This window comes from Lactuca sativa, chromosome 5 (genome assembly GCF_002870075.4).
Source record: "Lactuca sativa cultivar Salinas chromosome 5, Lsat_Salinas_v11, whole genome shotgun sequence".
Lineage (NCBI taxonomy): Eukaryota > Viridiplantae > Streptophyta > Magnoliopsida > Asterales > Asteraceae > Lactuca > Lactuca sativa.
The window spans coordinates 140,268,270-140,290,592 of NC_056627.2; the positions used below are offsets into that span (position 1 = coordinate 140,268,270).

The 22,323-nt window shown below is 37.1% G+C and overlaps 1 protein-coding gene and 1 long non-coding RNA gene across 3 annotated transcripts; one reads left to right on the forward strand and one right to left on the reverse strand.

Annotated features, from left to right (window-relative positions):
• The first annotated feature begins 11,396 nt into the window (after window positions 1–11,396).
• On the forward strand, window positions 11,397–12,586 carry LOC111884345 (uncharacterized). Its single transcript, XR_002847701.3, has 3 exons — window positions 11,397–11,908; window positions 12,136–12,288; window positions 12,366–12,586. It is a non-coding gene; the product is annotated as an uncharacterized LOC111884345 (long non-coding RNA).
• Window positions 12,587–12,590: 4 nt separating this feature from the next.
• On the reverse strand, window positions 12,591–15,485 carry LOC111884344 (serine/threonine-protein kinase PBL27). 2 transcript variants are annotated; one of them, XM_023880650.3, is made up of 4 exons: window positions 14,456–15,485; window positions 13,362–14,279; window positions 12,913–13,013; window positions 12,591–12,793 (listed from the first exon to the last, which is right to left on the reverse strand). In XM_023880650.3, the coding sequence occupies exons 1-4, from the start codon at window positions 15,344–15,346 to the stop codon at window positions 12,742–12,744; spliced, it is 1,962 nt and encodes a 653-aa protein (XP_023736418.1). In that variant the 5' UTR covers window positions 15,347–15,485; the 3' UTR covers window positions 12,591–12,741. The 2 variants fall into 2 exon arrangements, with proteins under 2 accessions (XP_023736418.1, XP_023736417.1); XM_023880649.3 differs by having other exon boundaries at window positions 12,913–13,091.
• Window positions 15,486–22,323: the final 6,838 nt, after the last annotated feature.

Below are 22,323 nucleotides of genomic sequence, written 5' to 3' on the forward strand. Positions count from 1 at the left end.
CTTGGTAAATTCAATAGTCTCGACCTAGTTCATTCGTTTCCGAGCTAGAAATCTTCTCAATGAACCTCTTCTGGGTCTGAATCAACTCTTCCGCCGAGCACTGAAGTGGGTAGGGTTTTCTACAGGGTTCGTGCGAGAGTGGAAATGTCTAAATAATCCTAAGAGATTATTAACATTTCACTGGGCGATCCATATCGAGTCCTGCTACGATTACACAGGGTATACAAATCATATATAGCTTAGATCCGATAGGCCTTCAAATATGTGATACTACTCTAGATCCACATCCCAACGAGGAAAAGGAAATAGGGCGAAACCACACATTCTTAGCCTATGGGATCCTTATTATATATAACCTTGGGAGTATACTCTCTGTAATTGTAGGTATATCAATAAGGATCTTTTTAGTTCTTCACACAAGGTTAGTTATGGATCCTAAAATACCCCTATGGTATTTTAATTCTTGTTTGATTCTTATCTTCTGAATGTGATTCTGGGATTAATGTGAGTCTTTTAGTATTCGAAAATACTCCTATAGTATTTTAAACTTTATGTTTGGCTCTAGCATGCCAAGTTGGTAAGTTTCAGACCTATTGCAACACCACTATCACTCCCAAGCACACGTTCATCGCATCTCAAATAAATGTAGTTGATCATGTTACATTTATTCCAGCTTACGATTACACAACTTCCCAGGTTTGATGGTAAGGCTCAACATCCGAAGACTTTTACTCTTGTTCTTCTTGTGATACTTGTGTTCGAGTGTTTAGATTCTGGATGTTCTTATACTTTGGTAAAATATGGTTATATTTTAAAGTATAATTCTTGGTCAGAGTGTTTTATCCCTTTGTATTTATAGGTTGTATATCTTTTATGAATTGATATACTTAGCTCACTATAAACAATGCTCGGATACCAATCTGTCACACCCCAAAACCGGAACGGCGGAAACGTTCTGGGGTGGATGACGTCATGTCAAGTATCACAACATATGCAATATAGTAATCAAAGTACAACAACCATTGCAGTAATAGTAATAGTTTTACATAGTTTACATTACACAGAAACATTAAAGTAATACAAGTAATAATGTAGATGCAGCTTGGTACTAAACGGTCTTCACCAAAAGCGCCTGAGATGTACCTGTCTATAGCTGACCTGAGAATACAAGTTATTTGAAAGCGAGTATCCACATTTTTACAAATGCTGGTGAGTTCATACCCCTGAATTAACCTTTTTAAATGTTTTTAAATGTTTTATGGGGGGAATACAAGTTAAACATGCCAGTTATCATATCAATCCGATGTGATTGATAACCCGCATGCACAAGGATTTATTACACTATTAACTGTTTTACCAAATTTGATATAGTAAATGTTTTTTCTAAAATGTCTTTACTTGTTCAAATCTTTACTTATACTGTTTATCAAAGTTATAATCAAATGCGTTTATGAAAGGTTTTCTAAGGATTTTTAAAGGCTTACAAACTTATTTTACAAAAGAATACCAAGTCGTGATTTTCTTAAGTATAAAGGTTTTTCCTAAAGTTTTTCATCAAAGATTTCTCCCATGTTTTTAAACTCCTACTTGATAACACTTTCACTTCGTGATACGCTTATACTTGTTATCACTTTTACTTCACTTATACTTGTTACGCTTATACTTCACTTATACTTGTTAACGCTTTTACTTCACTTATACTTGTAAACGCTTTTACTTCACTTATACTTGTAAACGCTTTTACTTCACTTATACTTGTAACGCTTTTACTTCGTAATACGCTCCTACTTATTTACGCTTTTACTTCACAATACGCTTATACTTCACGAAGATGTTTGTGGGCATTTCTAACACATAAAATTGAGTTTACTCCCCATGAAGAGGAGCTTACGGCCCAAGCATGATCTTGGGCAGTAAAATCATGTTTACTCTCCAAAAACTCGTTTCAAGGTGTTCTAAGTCTAAATGTGTAAGCCTACAAGTCATATCTAAGCCTTAGGGGCAATTTGGAGGGGTTTTGGGGCTTAAAACCCCCATTTAGGGGTGTTCACAGACCAAGAGAGTTCTTGGGCCGTAAACACATGTATTGGCCCCTAATTCATGTTTTAAACACGAATATGCATGTTAGATAAGCTATACAACAAGTTAGGGTAGGTTGCTTACTCGTTTGGGGCTCGAAACGGACGATTTTTGGCTCGAAAATAAGTTGTAGAGAGAGAGTGTAGAGAGAGAGTAAAAAGGGTGGAATGAAGTTTACTCTCCCTTATATAGGGGTTGGAGTTGGGGCTCAGTGGAAATCTACCCGATACTGCAGTTAAACGGGGCTTTTTGGTCGCACCCTATTAAACGGTCAAATTTTGACTTGGTTGAAACTAAACATTTTTAAGGGCACTTTGCGGGTGTTTCCAATTTGTTTCAACCCTTACCAAGTCATTATAAAATTCCCACATTAAATTAACCAGTCCAAAAGTTAACGGACAGTTAAATAAAACGAGGCTTATTAACGGAAAAGGGGTTAAAAATGACGGAATAAATTTCGAGTTGTCACATCATCCCCCCGTTAGACGGAATTTCGTCCCGAAATTCAGATTTAGGCAAGGAAGTAGGTATGAATAACCGAGTAGAGGCAAGAGGGTACTTCCTATTCGTTTTGCCTTACACTCCCAAGTGGTCTTTGGCCTGTGTCTGTTATTCCAACAATCCTTCACCTACGGGATGCGGATTCCATCTCATGCAGTTAGCGATTTCCTACAGGTATGTCTATGAAGTTAGGGTTCTCAATGGTTTCTATCAAGATGAGTGGGATACGAAGGGTGACGTCGGGCAAATACTTATCAAGTCTAAGGAGTGGATCGATCTGGTGTGAAACTTGTGGAATATCCAAAGGTAGTAGTGGTCTGATGACGGTCGGACCAATCTCTGTAAAGGATCTCGGATGGTCCAAAGCTCTCGTAAGGGTAGAGCTTTTCAGTACTTAGAACATAGTGTATTTCTATGGCAAGCTCATCACTGGCGTGATCACCATTCTGAAGTTCCTAACGATCTCTCTCATACTGGAAGTGTAGTCCTTCAGGTTGGTTCTTAGGAAGCTCGAGTTGTCCTTGGTTTTGCGTTTCCTGTCAATTGGCTTTTAGAGACTTTCTAGATCATCGGATGGGTTGCGTGACTATGGGTATCTGTTTGCTGCAGAGTGTCTCTCTCAATCTCGTGCAAAATGAACCTGCACTTCTGATTCTTGAGATATTTCCAACGGAAACCCTTAGGGTCGGGGAGATAGGGTTTCACCAGACGAGTGTTGGACTATCTCTGGAGGTGGTTCTACTACTTCAGCGCGAGATAGTATTCGTGGAACACCTAGTAGTCCAATGAATCTCAAAGACGTTGGTTTATTTCAGTGCGGAAAGCGGTTGCTCTTGTATAACCCATCGACTAACACCTAGACTGGTGTCGAGTCTATAATCTCTTCGGGATCTGGGGTATAAGGCTTAACGCAACTACTTTCTCACTTTGATCAAGTTTTCTTGGCTGCGAAGGTTATCCTGTGGTTCTCGGTATTCTAGTGTTCGCTTCGGAGAATGTAGTCTATCGGCTATAAGGCAGCGGTGACTTCGTCCATGCGAGAGGGCGGAGGATCCTAGGCAGTACTTGTCTGTAACGGGGTGGACGAAGTTCCTGAGTAGCGTGAACACCTTCAGAAACTACTCTTCCGAAGGTTCTGAGTTTTCTCGTTCTAGGTCATATCTAGTGAGCATAGGGTTCCATCACTCGGAACTTTAATCTTCTCATCCACTCTTCTCAGAGTTTAATTTATCGCAGCTCTCATATTTCCGGGATATTCGCTACAATGCTGAATTCGGGGTATTAAGCATGAATGGATGGTCGTAGTCAATGTCCTTGACTCTTACAACTCAAATTTCTTTACCAACCGAGGGTGTTAGCTACTATGTTGGCTTAACCAGGATGACAACAATTTTGGATTTGTGGTCTTTATAGTAGCTCAATCCGTAGGGGTTCTCTTGACTCTAGCTCTCGTTCCATGGGATAAGATGAAGGGTCTTTCTTGGGAATCTATGAGGTATGATTCGGGTGGTTATCGTCTTCTGGAATGTATGCAGTTCCTTTCACTTCGGTTTCTATCTGACTAAGAAGCGTTGGTTAACAGCGGGCGGTACCCCTCTCCTGGGTACTTCGGAAGGTTTGAAATAAGAGTGACGACTAAAGGATCGCATTAGTCTTTATTATTTTTATTTTGTTTAGGTTCGGAAGAACCTTTATTTGCCGAATGGCTATGGATAAAGTTCTTTTTACACAACACTAGGGAGTTACACATGGTTGCGAGAAGTCGAACCATGATTAATAGAGGCGTCGAAGTTGGCATACTTCGACATGATATAGAATGAGGGTCGGTAGAGTCATGTGCCGAATAGGCACACAAGTTCTAGGCGTCTCGGGTTTCGTCCCGTGTATCACAGTCGCGGATACTTGGACCGATAGAGTCAACGCGGAACTATAGAGAGTCCTGAATGTTTCTGAATAGAGTACCTTTTATGAATGGATTCTCACGAGGCATTTCTATAGTCACCTCACCTATACTACTCATGTATAATTAAGGTGTGGATGACAGTTGACTGAGCGACTCCGCCTTAAATCCACAACCAAACGAGGAACCAGAAATGAGGCGGCCTTCACTCACTCTAGGTCTATCCATCTCAATTATACATGGTCGTAACGTATATTTTTAGCCATTATAGTTTTACCAGATGAAATTTTAAATTTTATAACAGTGTTGCGACTTTCGCCTTAACGGGGAAATAATTACATTTAGAATTTTCCTTTTGATGATTCCGGTTAACTATCTGAGATCGAGAGACGTACCAAAAATCTACCGATTTCCTTGATGCTTCTCCTTAAGCATTAGAGTCAGACTCCTCCTGAGTCTTTTTTGTTTCCTTCAGTTTGGAAAGTTCTTCTTGAAGTGTCCATCCTTACCACATAGGCGGTAAACTGGGTTGTCTGCCACATTGGTGGTTGATGTAATAACTCAACTAGGATTCTGCAGATGCGAGCAGCATGGCCCTTCATTATTGCACATAGCACAAAAGTGTTCTCGACAGCTATCATGATGGTGGTAACTGCACTTGCTACAGTGGAGAATGTTTCCTAGGTATGGTCTTCTGGAGGTCAGGATGGGAGGGTTGGCATAAGTATTAATTGCCTCAGCTCGTTGCCCTTCGGAAAGTTCTTGAGCCGAGGTACTTCCCTTCTCGATCTTGATCTTTCTCTTCGGTGGATTTGAGTGAGGTCCTTGGGTGGCTAGGTATGCAGAGGTTGGTTGCTGCTGTCCACTACTAGGATCGGAATTTCTGATGGGGCTCTTGCTAACATTGGCGTTGTTAGCATTCAGTTGAGCCGTGACAGTTGCACGGTTGCTGAGACTGCAGCCTAGAAAGTAGCTTCATCGAATAGGAGAGTCGTTTTCTTGCTAGTGGGTTGGTTACGCTTGCTCGGAGGTTAACCCTAAACATATCTATCCTTACTATGTTAGGCCTAAATTTTTCCCGTGCTTCGGGTATTGTTTGAATGAGTGTCGACCTACATCCCTATGATGTAGTCCTGGTATGCAAGGTAGGAGTATGAGTACCGGAAAAGCCATAAGATGCGAGTCGTTCCTACTAAGTTACCTTTACACTGGGAAGGTTTCACTCTCCGGCTTGGAGAGATCTGAGAACAGTTCGGAACGAAATCCGCGGGAAGAAAAGCTCATGAAGACTTATGGCTAAACAACCTCAATAGAGGTATGGGGAATCCGCTCTAAGCGTGTTACTTGCAACGGGAAAAGGCGATTTACCTAACACATAGCGTGAGTAGTGTAACCACTAACTCACTAAATTGTATTATTTTATGGGTGTATTAGCGTGACGAACATGAGGAAAAGACACTTCCCGGGTTCCATGTACTGGCTCCCTCTGTCTACCTCGTATCTCTGACCGGGACCGGCGTTGGTTTCCTTCGGGTAGTTACCTAGGGCTCTCTTCTCATATAGACATATTGAACTTCTACTCCGTCTTACTTCCGATTCTGACTCTGGGTGTCATCACTTCATGATGGATGACTGGAAATCTCGGAAGTTTAGGCGAATTTCTCACCGATGTCCCTAAAAGATATAGGCACTTGGTGAATTCAATAGTCTCGACCTAGTTCATTCGTTTCCGAGCTGGAAATCTTCACAATGAACCTCTTCTGGGTCTGAATCAACTCTTCCGCAGAGTACTGAAGTGGGTAGGGTTTTCTACAGGGTTCGTGGGAGAATGGAAATATCTAAATAATCCTAAGAGATTATTAAAATTTCACTAGGTGATCCATATCGAGTCCTTCTACGATTACACAGGGTATACAAATCATATATAGCTTAGATCCTATAATCCTTCAAATATGTGATACTACTCTAGATCCACATCCCAACGAGGAAAAGGCAATAGGGTGAAACCACACATTCTTAGCCTATGGGATCCTTATTATATATAACCTTGGGAGTATACTCTCTGTAATTGTAGGTATATCAATAAGGATCTTTTTAGTTCTTCACACAAGGTTAGTTATGGATCCTAAAATACTCCTATGGTATTTTAATTCTTGGTTGATTCTTATCTTCTGAATGTGATTCTGGGATTAATGTGAGTCTTTTAGTATTCCAAAATACTCCTATAGTATTTTAAACTTTATGTTTGGCTCTAGCATTCCTAGTTGGTAAGTTTCAGACCTGTTGCAACACCACTATCACTCCCAAGCACACGTTCATCGCATGTTAAATAAATGTAGTTGATCAGGTTACATTTATTCCAGCTTACGATTACACAACTTCCCAGTTTTGATGGTAATGCTCAACATCCGAAGACTTTTACTCTTGTTCTTCTTGTGATACTTGTGTTCGAGTGTTTAGATTCTGGATGTTCTTATACTTTGGTAAAATATGGTTATATTTTAAAGTATAATTCTTGGTCAGAGTGTTTTATCAATTTGTATTTATAGGTTGTATATCTTTTATGAATTGATATACTTAGCTCACTATAAACAATGCTCTGATACCAATCTGTCACACCCCAAAACCGGAACGGCAGAAACGTTCTAGGGTGGATGACGTCATGTCAAGTATCACAACATATGTAGTATAGTAATCAAAGTACAACAACCATTGCAGTAATAGTAAAAGTTTTACATAGTTTACATTACATAGAAACATCAAAGTAATACAAGTAATAATGTAGATGCAACTTGGTACTAAACGGTCTTCACCAAAAGCGCCTGAGATGTACCTGTCTATAGCTGACCTGAGAATACAAGTTATTTGAAAGCGAGTATCCACATTTTTACAAATGCTGGTGAGTTCATACCCCTGAATTAACCTTTTTAAATGTTTTTAAATGTTTTATGGGGGGGGAATACAAGTTAAACATGCCAGTTATCATATCAATCCGATGTGATTGATAACCCGCATGCACAAGGATTTATTACACTATTAACTGTTTTACCAAATTTGATATAGTAAATGTTTTTTCTAAAATGTCTTTACTTGTTCAAATCTTTACTTATATTGTTTATCAAAGTTATAATCAAATGCGTTTATGAAAGGTTTTCTAAGGATTTTTAAAGGCTTACAAACTTATTTTACAAAAGAATACCAAGTCGTGATTTTCTTAAGTATAAAGGTTTTTCCTAAAGTTTTTCATCAAAGATTTCTCCCATGTTTTTAAACTCCTACTTGATAACACTTTCACTTCGTGATACGCTTATACTTGTTATCACTTTTACTTCACTTATACTTGTTACGCTTATACTTCACTTATACTTGTTAACGCTTTTACTTCAGTTTTATACTTCACTTATACTTGTTAACGCTTTTACTTCACTTATACTTGTAACGCTTTTACTTCGTAATAAGCTCCTACTTATTTACGCTTTTACTTCACGATACGCTTATACTTCACGATAAGCTTATACTTCACGATACGCTTATACTTTTCGATACGCTTTTACTTCACGATACGCTTATACTTCACGATACGCTCCTACTTCACGATACGCTCCTACTTCATGATACACTCCTACTTCACGATACACTCCTACTTCACGATACGCTTATACTTCACGATACACTCCTACTTGTTAACACTTATACTTTGTGAAACACTTCTACTTCGTTAAACACTTAAACTTCGTTAAATGTTCCTATTTGTTGAAATTATGCCTGTGCTTGTATAGATATATATAAATAATGTTTAAAGGACTTAGGAAGGCTTGTTCGCCCTATTTGCTTTTCTTCGTTGAGATGTGGTCTGGTGTGATCGGATGTGTGTCCGAAGGTCGTTTGATTATTAGTTATATATTATGTATACAAGCATAGACATATATGTTTACATTAGTCAGTTCAGTTATAAGTCTCTGTCATTAGTCCAGTATTTTACATCAGATCTCACTGCACGAGATACATCTTCAGTACACGGCCTTCTCCGTTGTCAAGTTGGTAACCAGAGTCTCTTGTAGGGAGAGCGGACATTGTGTGTATAGATCTATACGGGATTGACACCCCTGCACCCTGACTGCTAGCTACAGTCCACGGCCTACCAAGCCAAGGGGTGACAAATGTCATACTTACACCGATGCTTGCAAGGCGTCAAGTTCTCTAGTGTCTATCAGTATGGTTACGAGTATCTCGGGGTTACCTTATAATTCATGGCCTTAAGGTAACGACTTTTTAAAACTGTATTCACTGTTTTTAAACCTTGCTAGACGTATCATTCAGTTGACACTGTCTGGGGTTTGTCATCGCTGTTTTTAGACCTTGCTAGACGTATCATTCAGTTGACACTGTCTGGGGTCTGCTCTCACTGTTTTTAGGCCTTGCTAGACGTATCTTTCATTTGATACTATCTGGGGTCTGTGTCTCCCTTTTGTTAGACTGAGCCAGGCGTGTCGCCCATTCGACACTCTCCTAGAGTCTATGATTTCTTTGCCTTAGTCAGCAGTCTTCACTGCTGAGGCATATGTTATTTTTCCGTGATATTCTTCTATTTTCTTTAAAGTCAAACACCGTATTTTGATAACAATAGTGTTTAAAGGAAAACTACTTTTTACCATATAACTCTGTCCAGTCTTGGTAGAAGACTGCTTTTAATTAGAAAATATAGGATTTTCTTGAAAGGACTCTAATTCGTTGTATGCTTTAACACTACTACTTATATAAAGCTATTTGGATAAAATGACACTAAATACTTATGAGCTCACTAGCATTTGTAAAAATGCTGATACTCGCTTTCAAATGACTTGTATTCTCAGGTCAGCATTAGACAGGTACATTCCAGGAGCTTTTGATGAAGACAGTTTAGTACCAAGTTGCACCTATATTACCACTTGTATTACTTTGATGTTTCTATGTAATATAAACCATGTAAAACTATTACTATTAATGCAATGATTGTTGTACTCTGATTACTATACTGCATATGTTGTGATACTTGACATGACGTCATCCACCTCAGAACGTTTCCGCCGTTCCGGTTTTGGGGTGTGACAATATATATATATATATATATATATATATATATATATATATATATATATATATATATATATATGTATATATATATATATCTTGTATAACTTAACATATTTGGCATAACTTAACTTTTCAAGTAATGCAAAATAGGTCAAGTGAACGTTGCATTAGCACATGAAGTTGATATTGACATTGACAGTGAAGTTGAAATAGTACCTAAAAGTGAAGTGGACTCCTTTGATGCTGAATTTGAAGATGATGTGTAACCTGAAGTTCAAGGTGGAATGCAACCTGAAGTTCAAGATGAAGTGCAAGCTGAAGTACAACCTCATGTTTAACCTCAAGTTCACCCTGAAGTTCAAGTTGAAGATGTTAACCAAGTTGAAATTCAACCTGAAGTGCAAGTTTAAGTTGAAGATGCTAACCAAATTGTAGTTCAAAATCAAGTGGAAATACCAGGTTTTCAAGTTGTAGTGGGACAGAGAGCAAGGAAACCTTCAGAAAGAATTACAAAACTTAAGATAAGAAATATGTGGGAAGGAAAACAAGGAAGCAGTGATGACAATTCGTATGAGTTGGATTAACTTTTGGCTTATTGTACTGTTATTAATGTTTTGCTATCTTTGACTGACATCTTTTAACTTTGGAATCTTTTTGGCACATCTTTTGAAAACTAGTTGGAATAGCTTAAATGTATGTTTAAGTGTGTAGTGTTTAACTTTTTGCACATCTTTTGGGTGTAATGAATGTTTAACTATGTTATGTAAAACTTTTGACACATCTTTTGAAATCAATGTTCTCTGGAATGTTTATAATGTATTACCATCTTTTGCATATCTTTCTAATACCATTTGTATTGTTTATAATTTATTACCATCTTTTAGAATACCAACTGTAATCACAATTCCATTACAGTGTAATCACAATTCCAATGATTCAATTCCATTACAATGTTTATTACTATCTTTTATAATACCACAATGTACAATTTCATTTCAATGTTCCAATGTAACCTTTTTCATTGAAAACATCACAAAAGCATACATAATTTAGTCATACTAAATCATAATAAACTACATAATTTAAAACAAAATTTTGACATACAAGAGAAACAAGAAAATTAATGCAAGTCTATGGGTAAAAATTTCCAATTGACTTTGTCAGATTCTTGTTTATTTATGTTCTTCTCTTGTTCAATCTGCATCCTGCATATGCTGATTTCATTCTCCAAGGTACAAATTTTCAAGGTAAGATTGCGGCTTTCATCCTGTAATACCTTCTTCCATATTTCATCCCTTCATCCTCATCCAACCATTGCCAAAACTTACATCTTGGACTTTTTTCAATTCTTCAAGAATTTTATAAAAACATGTTAAATTGAAGGATGAAGAAGAAGTAAAAAAAATGATTTACCAGTGAGTTTTGACAAGCTCTGAATTTCCTTCCAGGATTGTCTGGATTGTCTGGGGTTCTTGATGTCTTCACACTAGATGGCAAGTCACAAGTCACATGGATGATCCGGTTGCAATTCGTCTTGTCATTTGGAAGAAAAGGATGAGGAAGAAGATGTCATCGATCGATCTAGGGTTTTAATTAATAATCAGTCGTATCTCACCCTTCTTATAATGTAAACACTTTTCAATGCCACATAGGTGATGACTATTGCAACATACAAGCCATGTAGATGCCACATCACCCAAAACCTACGATAGCCGATAATGTTGGTTATTTGTGAACGGCTAAAACAAGTTAGTTGGATAAATGATAAAAAAAAAACAACAAAAAAAAAAAACAAATTACCAAAGAAAGTCAAATTGCCAAAAAAAAAAAAACGGGACAACGCTAACAATTCTTGAGTTCCCTTCCGTCCCTAAAATCTTTTGAGTTTCCCGCATCCTTAAATTCTAAGATTGAGAAATTTCTTCCCTCATCCTGGTTTCCAAATTACAGCCGGAACTCCACCATGCCGGAACTTCTTCGCTGCCGGAATCGACCACCACGAATGGCGTGAACATACTCCACTGCCCTTTTCTACCAACTCGTCCTGATCCCGATTTCTATGATCTCCTTTTACCCGATTTGAACTCCATTGCGGTTGTTGGAATCGACGATCGCTATCCCCACCGTTGTTGGCGTAGGTGGCTGAGAAACCGGCAGAAATCCTCATGCGTGTTGTGCTCGAAACCGAGATAGAAGATTAGAAGCAGCGGGAATAGATACATAAGCAGTGACTATGGCTGCGGGATGAGTGGTCAGCGGCGACCTGGTAACCGGCGGTGGTTCTATGCAGCGGAAGTGGTGGTCGTACCATCATAGTCACCTTCAAAGTAACTAGGATTGGATTGAGTCTTCTTGGTAAGGTGTAGATTTTGTTTTGTGTATTCTGTTGAATTATACAACCCCGCCTCCTTTGTCTCACGCATGCTATTAGCTAGTTAGTGGTAAACATCTTGTGTTTAATTATGTGGAGGAAACATTGTTGCTTATTGCAAGCAACATATCCTAGTGCTTTACACTCTTATACACTTAATTTTGTTCTTTTGGGATGATTCGGTGTAGTCTAATTTTAATTTAACGTGCAGGGTTTTGAAAAATCGGTTGATTGATGGCTATAGTTGCTTTACAGAGAGATTGTGTTGATCTTGTTGCTGTTAACGATCAGCTCATCTTTGTGGAGTACATGGTTTGGAACTTTGATAATTTGATTGTATCTAGAGTAGATCTGGATTTTGAAGGTTTTGAGTTTTGATAATAATGTTTTTAACTTAGTCAATTTCATGTTTTCTAATGCAAATTCATGTCTTATTTGTAGGACAAACTACTTCTGATGCTAGATGCTGACAGATGGCATGGAGAAGCTTGAAAGCAGGGTGGTGTCCATATGTTTTATGTTAAATGAGATCTGGAATCCAGATCCATATGTACACTATAATGGGAAAATCTGAAAGTAGAACCTGTATTAGAAGGAAGTTACACTTTCTATTTGTTTTACCATCTTTGTGTATAGTTGAGTAAACTTTTTATTGTGGAGTACATATTTTGTCATATAAAGTAGAAGTATTATGGTTAAAAGGTATACAAGTTACATAAAAGAGTATAGAACTGAAGTATATTATTTATGGTACACAGGTTGAGTCAACTAACAGAAAGACCCTTTTACGGTTTGAGCTATTCAGAACCAGCCTATGCTAAGCTTCCCAAAACAGGCTCTCAAGCTCTTTTTTATCAATTTCAGGAACCCTACAAAATTAGTAGTTTCATCAAAATTTACTAGCGAAGATAAATATGAAAACCATATCAATGATGCCATAGAATATACCATATTATAAACTAGTAGTTGCAATTCAACAAGTCCATACCTTGACAGATTTCCCTGTTTATGAGGCAAATCCCATATACTTCCTACTGTTGCACGGGTTTTCTCCCAATGTAGGGTCTTTAAGGATCTTTTATCAGTCAGCTGTGACACATTAGTACTGTTATTTGAACTTAATGGTGAATATGTAGGTATATGTTTAGGTGGAGGTAGAGGTGGAACCTGTAACGTTGGTGCATATTTAGTTATACAACAAACCAAAACAAATAATTGTAGACATGTGTAGTTTGGAAATATAGTTAAACAAAGGTAATATACTAAAACATCCAACGAACCATTGCTTCTTATAGAACTGTAACTATAAGATAGTATAACTTTTTAGTTCTGAACACATTTTTCCTATTTCTGGTTTCCAAAATTTACGGTGAAAAAAAGGTTAAGGATAGAATATTACAAAAATGAGTGAATGGAGACAGAAAAAAAGCGACCTACTTGAAATTGTAGTGCAGTTTCAAGTATTTTCACAACCTCCTTCATTATTGGACGTTCATCACGGCTTCTCTTTAGGCATTGATAACCTACTCTAGCAAACACCTCCAAAGAACTAGGATGTATTTCATCTTTTATTTCACCATAAATAATTTCATTCAGGTTGTTTTGTTTGTAACATTTGCGTACTAATACAGTAAAAGACTGATGCTTATCATTTTTGACAAGACACAACCTCCCGCATAAAACTTCAAACAACACCACACCAAAGGAGTAAATATCTGACTCCTTTGTTAGTGACCCTGTCTCAAAATATACAGGATCACAATAACCAACTGTGCCTACAACATTGTCTACCAGATATTTGTATTGCCGGTTAGAACGGCCAAATTTGGACAACCCCACATCTGCTATCTTTGCGTTCCAGGATTCATCTAACACAATATTGGAACTTTTAATATCTCGATGCAATATTGTTCGGTTGGTCCCAACATCACTATGAAGGTATGATAGCCCGCGAGCTGCCCCAATGCATATCTTAAGGCGTGTAACCCATGATAGATCATTGCTGTCAAGATACACGTCGAGCCCGCTCCTAGATACGTACTCGTACACTATTATCTTCTCCCCACGATCATCGCAAAACCCTAAGAGAGGCACAATATTTTCATGTCTGTAAAGTGAAAGCATAATCATCTCCTTCCAAAACTCAAGGTTTCTTTGCTGAAATGTATAATCCAAACGTTTTAAAGCAACCGTGATTTGTCCCTTAGAATGGACAAGTTTTCCCTTATACACTTTACCAAAGCCTCCCTCCCCGATGCAATTCTCATTAGAAAAGTGGTTGGTTGCTAATAGTATAGCCTCCAGCTGTATTTTGAGGTCTTCAAACTCTTCTGGAAAAGACGTTGTTTCTATGATCTATCAAAATTTACGAACCATGACTTAGATGGTGTTTCACAAATACATAGTTTAATACATTTTGTACTTATATATATAATTCTCTTGTCATCCCTACTCGGTATATCCTTATCACAATAATTTAAGTTGGCTATAAAAAATTAATGAATAGAGAGGGGAAAAAAAGGCAATCTTACTTGATATTCGAGTGCACTTTCAAGTTTTGCCAATACTTCTTTCATTGTTGGACGTTGCTTAAAGTCCCTCAAACATTGATATGCAATTCTTGTAAACTCTTCCAAGGAGCGAGGATTCATTTCAACCTTTATATCTTTATAAATAATTTCATCTAGGTTGTTCTTTGTGTAACACTCTCCTACCCATTGAGGAAAAGGTTGATGCTTATAATTTTTCCCAATAGCCAACTTTCCACACAAAACTTCAAACAACACCACACCGAACGAGTAAACATCTGACTCTTTTGTCAGTATCCCCGTTTCAAAATATTGCGGATCAATATACCCAAGTGAGCCTATAACGTGAGGAACAACTAACTTGTGTGGTTTGCTATCATGACCAATTTTAGATAGACCTAAATCTTTGATCTTGGCAGTCCAAGAGTCATCTAATAAGATGTTAGAACTTTTGATATCTCTATGCAATATTCTACCTTGGTGTAGGTATGAAAGTCCACGAGCCGCACCAATTGCAATTTTAAGGCGTTGAGTCCACGTCAGGTTTTTGCTGCTGAGTTGCGATTCGACACTTCTCTTAGATGAATACTCGTATACCAGGATCTTCTCGCCGCCATCTTCACAGTACCCTAAGAGTGAGACAATATTTTCATGGCTGTAACGTGAGAGCGTCATGATCTCCTTCCAGAACTCAACGTCTCCTTCCCCAAATGGACGATCTAAACGTTTTATAGCAACTGTGGTATGTCCCTTCGAATGGATGAGTTCTCCCCTGTACACTTTCCCGTGTCCTCCTATCCCAATCAAATGGTCATGGGCAAAGTTGTTGGTTGCTGAACGTATAGCTTCCAGTTGTATCTTGAGATGTTCAAACTGTTTTCTGGCAGACATCATTTAGATCAAGCACCGAAAATACTATAGGTTCCAAAAGGTTATAGTTGAAGTCGTTGATAAAGCTTAAGTCTTCGTCAACTCTTGCTTCAATAGATAGTTAATTGGCGTAACAACTATCCTGCCGGCTTGCAAATGAGTATTATAACTTATAAGGGTAGCTGGTACCAATTCCATTGACAGCTTGCAGTATTAAATTGGTGGCTGCTATTTATCTCCACCCTATCGATTTTGATATATTTTGACTTATATGAAATAAATATTGATTTGAACTATAGATGTGACTAATATAATCTTCTATTTCCTTTCAAATATCCTATTTTTTGTTTGGGTGATGTATAATTTATATACAATTTCTTCATCCTTTTCGTTTTATTGTTTTTAAAACCGATATATATTGTTTTTTTTGTTGTTTTTTATTTTGTGTTTTTGTCTTTTATTATTATTATTATTATTATTATTATTATTATTATTATTATTAAAATAATTTGATTAAATGTCACTTTTAATAGTCAGAATAAAAAAAGAGTAAATTACATGAATGGTTTCTATGGTTTAGAGCAATTTGCGTATTTGGTTCTTAACTTATTTTTTTAACTTAGAAGGTCCCTACTGTTTGTTTTTGTTACGCGCTTCGTCCCTGTCTTATCTAAAAAAATCTATTTTTTCCTTGATTTTTTAATTTATTTAAATAAACACATCCCTAACCCCACCCTGCTCACCTTACCTTACATACCCCATCATTTTTTCCTATTTAAATAATAGTCTTTTTAGATAAGATATGGATCAAGCGTGTAACAATAACAAATAGTATGGACCAAGCACATAACAAAAAGAAATAGTAGAGACTTTCCGAGTTAAAAAAATAAGTTAGGGACCAAGCGCGTAAATTACCCCAAACCATACAGACCATTCGTGTAATTTACACAAAAGATAGTTTAAATGAAAAAGATAATATATGAATAGTCCGAATGGAATAATAACACGGAGATAATCGAAATAGAAAAACATTATAGGGATAGTCAAAACGAGAAACAAAAATAACACACTAATAGTCTAAATAAAAATAACACAAAAATAACCCGAACGAAAAAATATATGTTTATTAATAATAATAATAATAATAATAATAATAATAATATGTATTTACTAAAAATAGTGAACACAAAAAAGAAAAAATAAATAAATAAATAAAACATAAGCATAGTCCGAACGAAAAAAAAAAATAATATTATGTATTTAATAAAAGTATTAAAAAAAACCATAAAAAAACTACAGAGAGAGAGAGAGAGAGAGAGAGAGAATGGTAGAATGTAACGTCTCAAAAATAAGATACAAGGATTTTTTTTTACATTAATAAAACCAGCATACCAAAACATCATCATAAAAAAATCCAGATAAAAAAATGTATCAGTCATCATATCACATTAAAGTAAATTAAGAAAATACGGAACGAGGTGGTGTGTGCTCTGCAATCATCTTAGGCTCTTTCCTTTGAAAACAAAACTACCGGAAACATAAACTGAAAACCATAAGCACGAAACTTAGTGAGTTCCCCAAAATACCACAAACCATACGTACATTTTCCATGGGCTAGCCTCATGGTCTTTTCCCTGAAATGCCATGGGCTACCCCCATGGTCTAACATCCAAGTGTCATGGGCTACCCCCATGGTCTTTCCTTGAAATGTCATGGGCTGCCCCCATGGTCTGACATCAAAGTGACATGGGCTACCCCTATGGTCTTCTATACAAATGCCACGGGTTACCATAATTTAGACTTAGAATGCTAAGTGATGATTGTGAGATTAGTGTCTACCATAATTTAGACACGAGCACTAGTTTATTTTATGAAAGATGCCTAAAATGCTTTTATGTGCTAAATGCTATATGCTTGCCATATATGCCATTATTTGTTCGGATCTATGGTCTGTTGCCGACCGGATCTGGAAACCTTATGTATGTTGGATTCTAAACGTATGACTACGATATTAGAACTAAAATATAAATATGTTTCGGAGTAATAACGAAGATTTAATGCCTATCGAAAATAAAGATCTAAATTCACCTACGAATGGTGTATAGATCGAAATGGTGAGTACTCAAAGTGAATCCGGAAACGATAATCCACAGCCTGAGCCAATCACGATGGTTGGGGTGCAGGCAATGGTGCGTACGATGTTAGATGAACAGATGGAAGAAACCAAATGTTTACTTCAACAAAGTAAGGATGAACTTACTGTGCCAGTATGTCAGGCATCTGTTCTTAAGGCAACTATTAGAGTTGCTAAGTCTATTGAAGAATTGATTAATAACAGAACCGCCAACAAGGTTGAAGTTAACAAAAAGAGGAAACTTGAGGGGTCATCAAGGCCCAACAAGAGCAACATATCCTCAAAGTCTAGCAAAAGAAGAGATAAAGGAAAATGGTGCAGGAAATGCAAAATAAACACTTTGGGAATTGTGACGGGAAGGTGAAGTGTTTTAGGTGTGGAGAAATAGGACATTACGCCAATGAGTGTACGATTCCCAAGGAGGTGTGTTATGTATGTAAAGAAGAAGGCCATAGTTCTAAGAACTGTCCGAAGAACAATGAAGTAACAAGGCCAAGTGCACCACCAACGCCAAAGGAATTTCAGAATATCCTTGACGAAGCAATTAATAATGCTAGGAAGTAGAAGTAAAGACTTGATACCCGAAGATCAAGTTATGAAGTAGTAATGTGAATAGTAACAAGTGGTTTAGCCTATTAGAGGCATAGTATAGGGTAAACTTTGTGACAACCTGAAATTATTCCGTCACCGTAACCCGTTTTTCATTAATAGAACTCGTTCTTATTAAACTTTTCCATTAACATTAGGATCAGACAAATTAAAATTTTGAAATTTTATTATGACTTCATAAGGATCGGAATAAATTAGGAACACGGGAAACACCCTCAATATTCTTTTAAAAAGTTTTAGTTACAAACAAGTTAAAATACGACCATTTAATCGGGTACGACCATAAGCCCCGTTTAATGTCGGTATCGGGTAGACTTTTTCCTGGCCACGAACTCAAACCCTATATAAGGGTTGAGTGGTCACCAACTTAGACTTTTTACCACTCTAGTCACTCTCTCTCTACTCTCTCTCTTCAAGGTCCGATTCTTCCAAAAATCCGCAAGTTTCCGCTCCCAAACTTTAAGTTCTCTTACCCTAGATTGTTCTAAAACTCATTACATGTCAATATAGCTTGAAAATCATCCAAGAAGGCCAAGAACAAGGAGTTTATGGCCCAAGAACCCTCTTAGGCTGTAAACCCCTAAAAGTGTGCCAAAATGCCCCCAAATCTCCTCCTTAGGCTTAGAGGCTTACTTAGAACTTACCCTTGAAGTGTTTTAGACACTAAACTTTATGTTTGGAGGCTTAAAAGAGGGTTTACGGCCCAGGAACACTCTTAGGCCATAAACTCCCTCAAATTATGCAAATTGAGCCTTTAACCCCCTATTTAGCCTTGGACCTTCACATAGAAACTTGTAGGAGTAAGCTAAGGACCTCAAAAACGAAGTATAAGGGGTGTCCAAGGGTTTACGGTCGTAAACCATGGGGTTCACGACCGTAAACTCCCACGGAGTGGTCCTAGGACCGCAAACTCCAAGGGAGTGCCTCTTTTGAACCCTAAACACCCTTCAAGCCTTGGATTTTACCTTGGAACCTTTCCTAGTGATAAAAGAGACTTGAAAGCACACAAATACACTCCTCCCATGAGTTTACGGCCGTAATCTCATGGGGGAAGTGGTCCCTCAATCGTAAACTCGCCCACGGTGAGTATTTGAGGAGTAAACTCCATAGTGAGGCCTAACACTCCTTCCTTGCAACCCAATAGCCTCCTGGCACTTGACCAAAGAGTTTTTCTTCACATTAGGATTCCTATATGTGTTTAATTAGTGTCTTAGTCACTAATTTCATGTAAACATATATCTTCATATGTTACTAGGGTCATAAAGTGTGTTCAAGTCTTCACTTGACACCAAACGCTCATCCGACACTTCCACCCGATCTACTCGCTACAGGTGAGTTCATACCCCTTAATTAACCATTTCAAATGTTCTTACATGTTTTAGGGGGGGGGGGAATACAAGTTAAATGCAATAAGTTTTAGTATCAAAACATATGTGATTTATAACTTGCAACCAAAAAGGATTTTCTATACTTTTAGCTACTTGTCAATAAAATTGTTTTAAATAATTATCAAACGCATTTTCTAGGTTAAATTATTATTAAACTATTTTCAAACTGCGTTTAAACTACTTTTCTTTTAAACTATATCTACACCAATATATTTATATAAGTAAGACTTGAAGGACTTAGGACCGATAGCTCGCCTTATTTCCTGTTCTTGTTTGATTGTGGTCTTAGGGTATATTGTTATCTGTCCGACTGTCGTTGAATGCTTAGTTATATATCATATATATTTTTGTTAGATATGAAAGTCTTCACCTTATTTAATACCTTTGTAAACCAAAGGCATGCAATCCCACACTCTATTTAACTATAATAGGTATAGTTAAGACTACTGCTCATTACCTCTATCACCATGATACCTACTATAATTACTACTAATACAAGTTAATATATGTTAAAGAGAACACATTATATACTATCCTAAAATTCACTATACTATAATACAAGAGAATACACTAATCCAGAACATGACACACTATCCCTCTATACGGGCACTCTACTGCGCGAATACCATGTAACCAGAGCTTCCCGGAAGGAAAGCAACACTACATGTATAGATATATACAGGACGAACACTATTACATCCCGACTGTTAACTACAGTTTGAGCCGACTAGGCCCAGGGGTGACAAAACATCGCTACACTACACATGATCGGGAGGGTCATCGGACTCTCTATTATCACTCAGATTGTTTACATGAGAAATAAATTCCTTATCTAAATTAACCCACTAAGAATTAAAGGTTAAACTAACTTCCCGAAGTAAATAAAAATATATTATTAATCGAATTTTGCAACACTACTACAGCCAGCTGGAAATACTTTTATACACTTGAATGATTAAACTTACAAATACTCGAATCTGGAAAATATAGGATTTTCTAGGGATTTTTTGTCACACCCCCGAACCAGACGGCGGAAACGTCCGAGGGCTATTGTGACTCAATTGAATACCATCACAATGAATATACATGAAACATAACATCATACATCACCAAGCATTGAAATATTACAACTGGTAGCGTTTACATTTAGTACATTGATCCATAACATTACATGCCCAAAATAAATTGTTCAATACTAATTAAACAAACAGCAAGACATTACTGAGTACATTTTTCCCTTTCGATTTACCTGTTACCTGAGAATACAAGTATTTTGAAAAACGTCAACATATGAAATGTTGGTGAGTTCATAAGTAATGTTTGAAATATAATGTTTTGTATTGTTTTGAAAACCACCAGAAAATCCGATATTTTTTGAAAAGAGCATAGTATAAAAAGTGTGAAGATCCGTAAGTATGCTTGTTTGTTTCTATAAATGTAAAAAAAAAAATTGTTAAGCTTGGTATGCATCTCGTAGGTGTATGAATTGAAAATCCTAGGAAAACCCGATGTTTTCCTAATACTTTGAATTAAGCATTTTATATTTTGTTATTTCGTTGCGACAAGTGTATTCGATGAGTCCCGGTGACATTGGATTAATTATGGATTGTGAATAGTTATAAACACACATTAATGAAAATGACTAGTTTACAACTATACAAACGATCCCTTAGGCGTCGTTCGTACTATTCACTTAATCCAACCACCCTGACTTCTCATAGCCCCACAACCGAGGAGGAAAAGAGGGTGCGAAGCCCCCGATATTTCCATAAGTCGTTCAAGGCTATCGTGAATGCGAAGGGCCCTTAGCCCAACTCGCATTGGTGCATTCTCGACTTCGCTAGCAGTACCAAAGGACCCTTGGGGCCCAACAGCACAAAAGCCATTGAAAGTCCTTTTACACGGAATTAGGTCATATAAGACCCAACTACATGTAAGCGAGTTTCCTTCGGGCCTAAAGATCATGCCATTGGGCTAGCTAGGCCCAACAAGCACGATTTGAACCTTTCGGGCCCAAAGATGGTGTATCGACGTCTGGTGTATTCCCATGTTTGTATTGACTTCCCGAAATTTCCGCGTGTGTATTGAAGTAGCGTTGTGTTATTAAGTTCAGATTCGTTATTGATTCGAGATCGAATCAGTTCGTTTGATAACGATTTTGGTGTTGAAGGTGTATTATATTTCGTCGATAGTCGTGGTACTAGTATTCCATCCTAACAGATTTATTGTTTAAAATCACTAGAAATTTTCTTTTGCAACCCCTTTCTTTTGGATAAATTTTCAATTTTGGCCCTTTGTATAAAAGAATTTCTGTTTTAGTCCTTAAACCATTTTTCTTGACACTTTAGTATCAAAACTTATTGAAAGGGTATTTTTCAGATCAAGTTTATTTGAAAAACAATTTTAGTCCCTCAAGATGAAGTTTTCTCGGCTGAAACCTCAATTTTCGCAATTTTTACATTTTTGGCCCAAAATAGAAAATTTTGCATCTTTAGTCGCTTTTGAATATGAAAAGTATTTTTAACCCTTGAAATGGACTTGGAGCACTAGTAGTCCTCTGTTTTACAGAAAAATACTGATTCAGCCCCTCTAGTTTGAAAATCTCGCAGTTTGGGCCTTGTTGGGTCGAAACGTGCATTTTTGGCCCATTAGGTTTAAAAATTTCCATTTTAGTCCTTCAAAAGAGTAATTTTCCAGAAAATACATTTTTGAAACTGTTTTAACTCATCTCAACCATCAGAATTTGTATTTTGACATTTTGGGCCCTTTAACTTTATATTTTTAACATTTAAAGTCCAAAAATGGGATTTTAGCCCAAAGGAGTTCATATTAACCAACTTGGTTATTTTTCTAGAGTTGATTTGTATGAA

What these genes read in the sequence shown, in the direction of transcription:
- LOC111884344 (XM_023880649.3), bottom strand. Translation starts at nt 15,346, where the DNA reads ATGATGTCTGCCAGAAAACAGTTTGAACATCTCAAGATACAACTGGAA. An exon ending in AAAGTGCACTCGAATATCAA is followed by an intron (nt 14,280 to 14,455) that starts GTAAGATTGCCT and finishes AAATTTTGATAG; the next exon opens with ATCATAGAAACAACGTCTTT. An exon ending in AAACAGGGAAATCTGTCAAG is followed by an intron (nt 12,794 to 12,912) that starts GTATGGACTTGT and finishes CTAATTTTGTAG; the next exon opens with GGTTCCTGAAATTGATAAAA.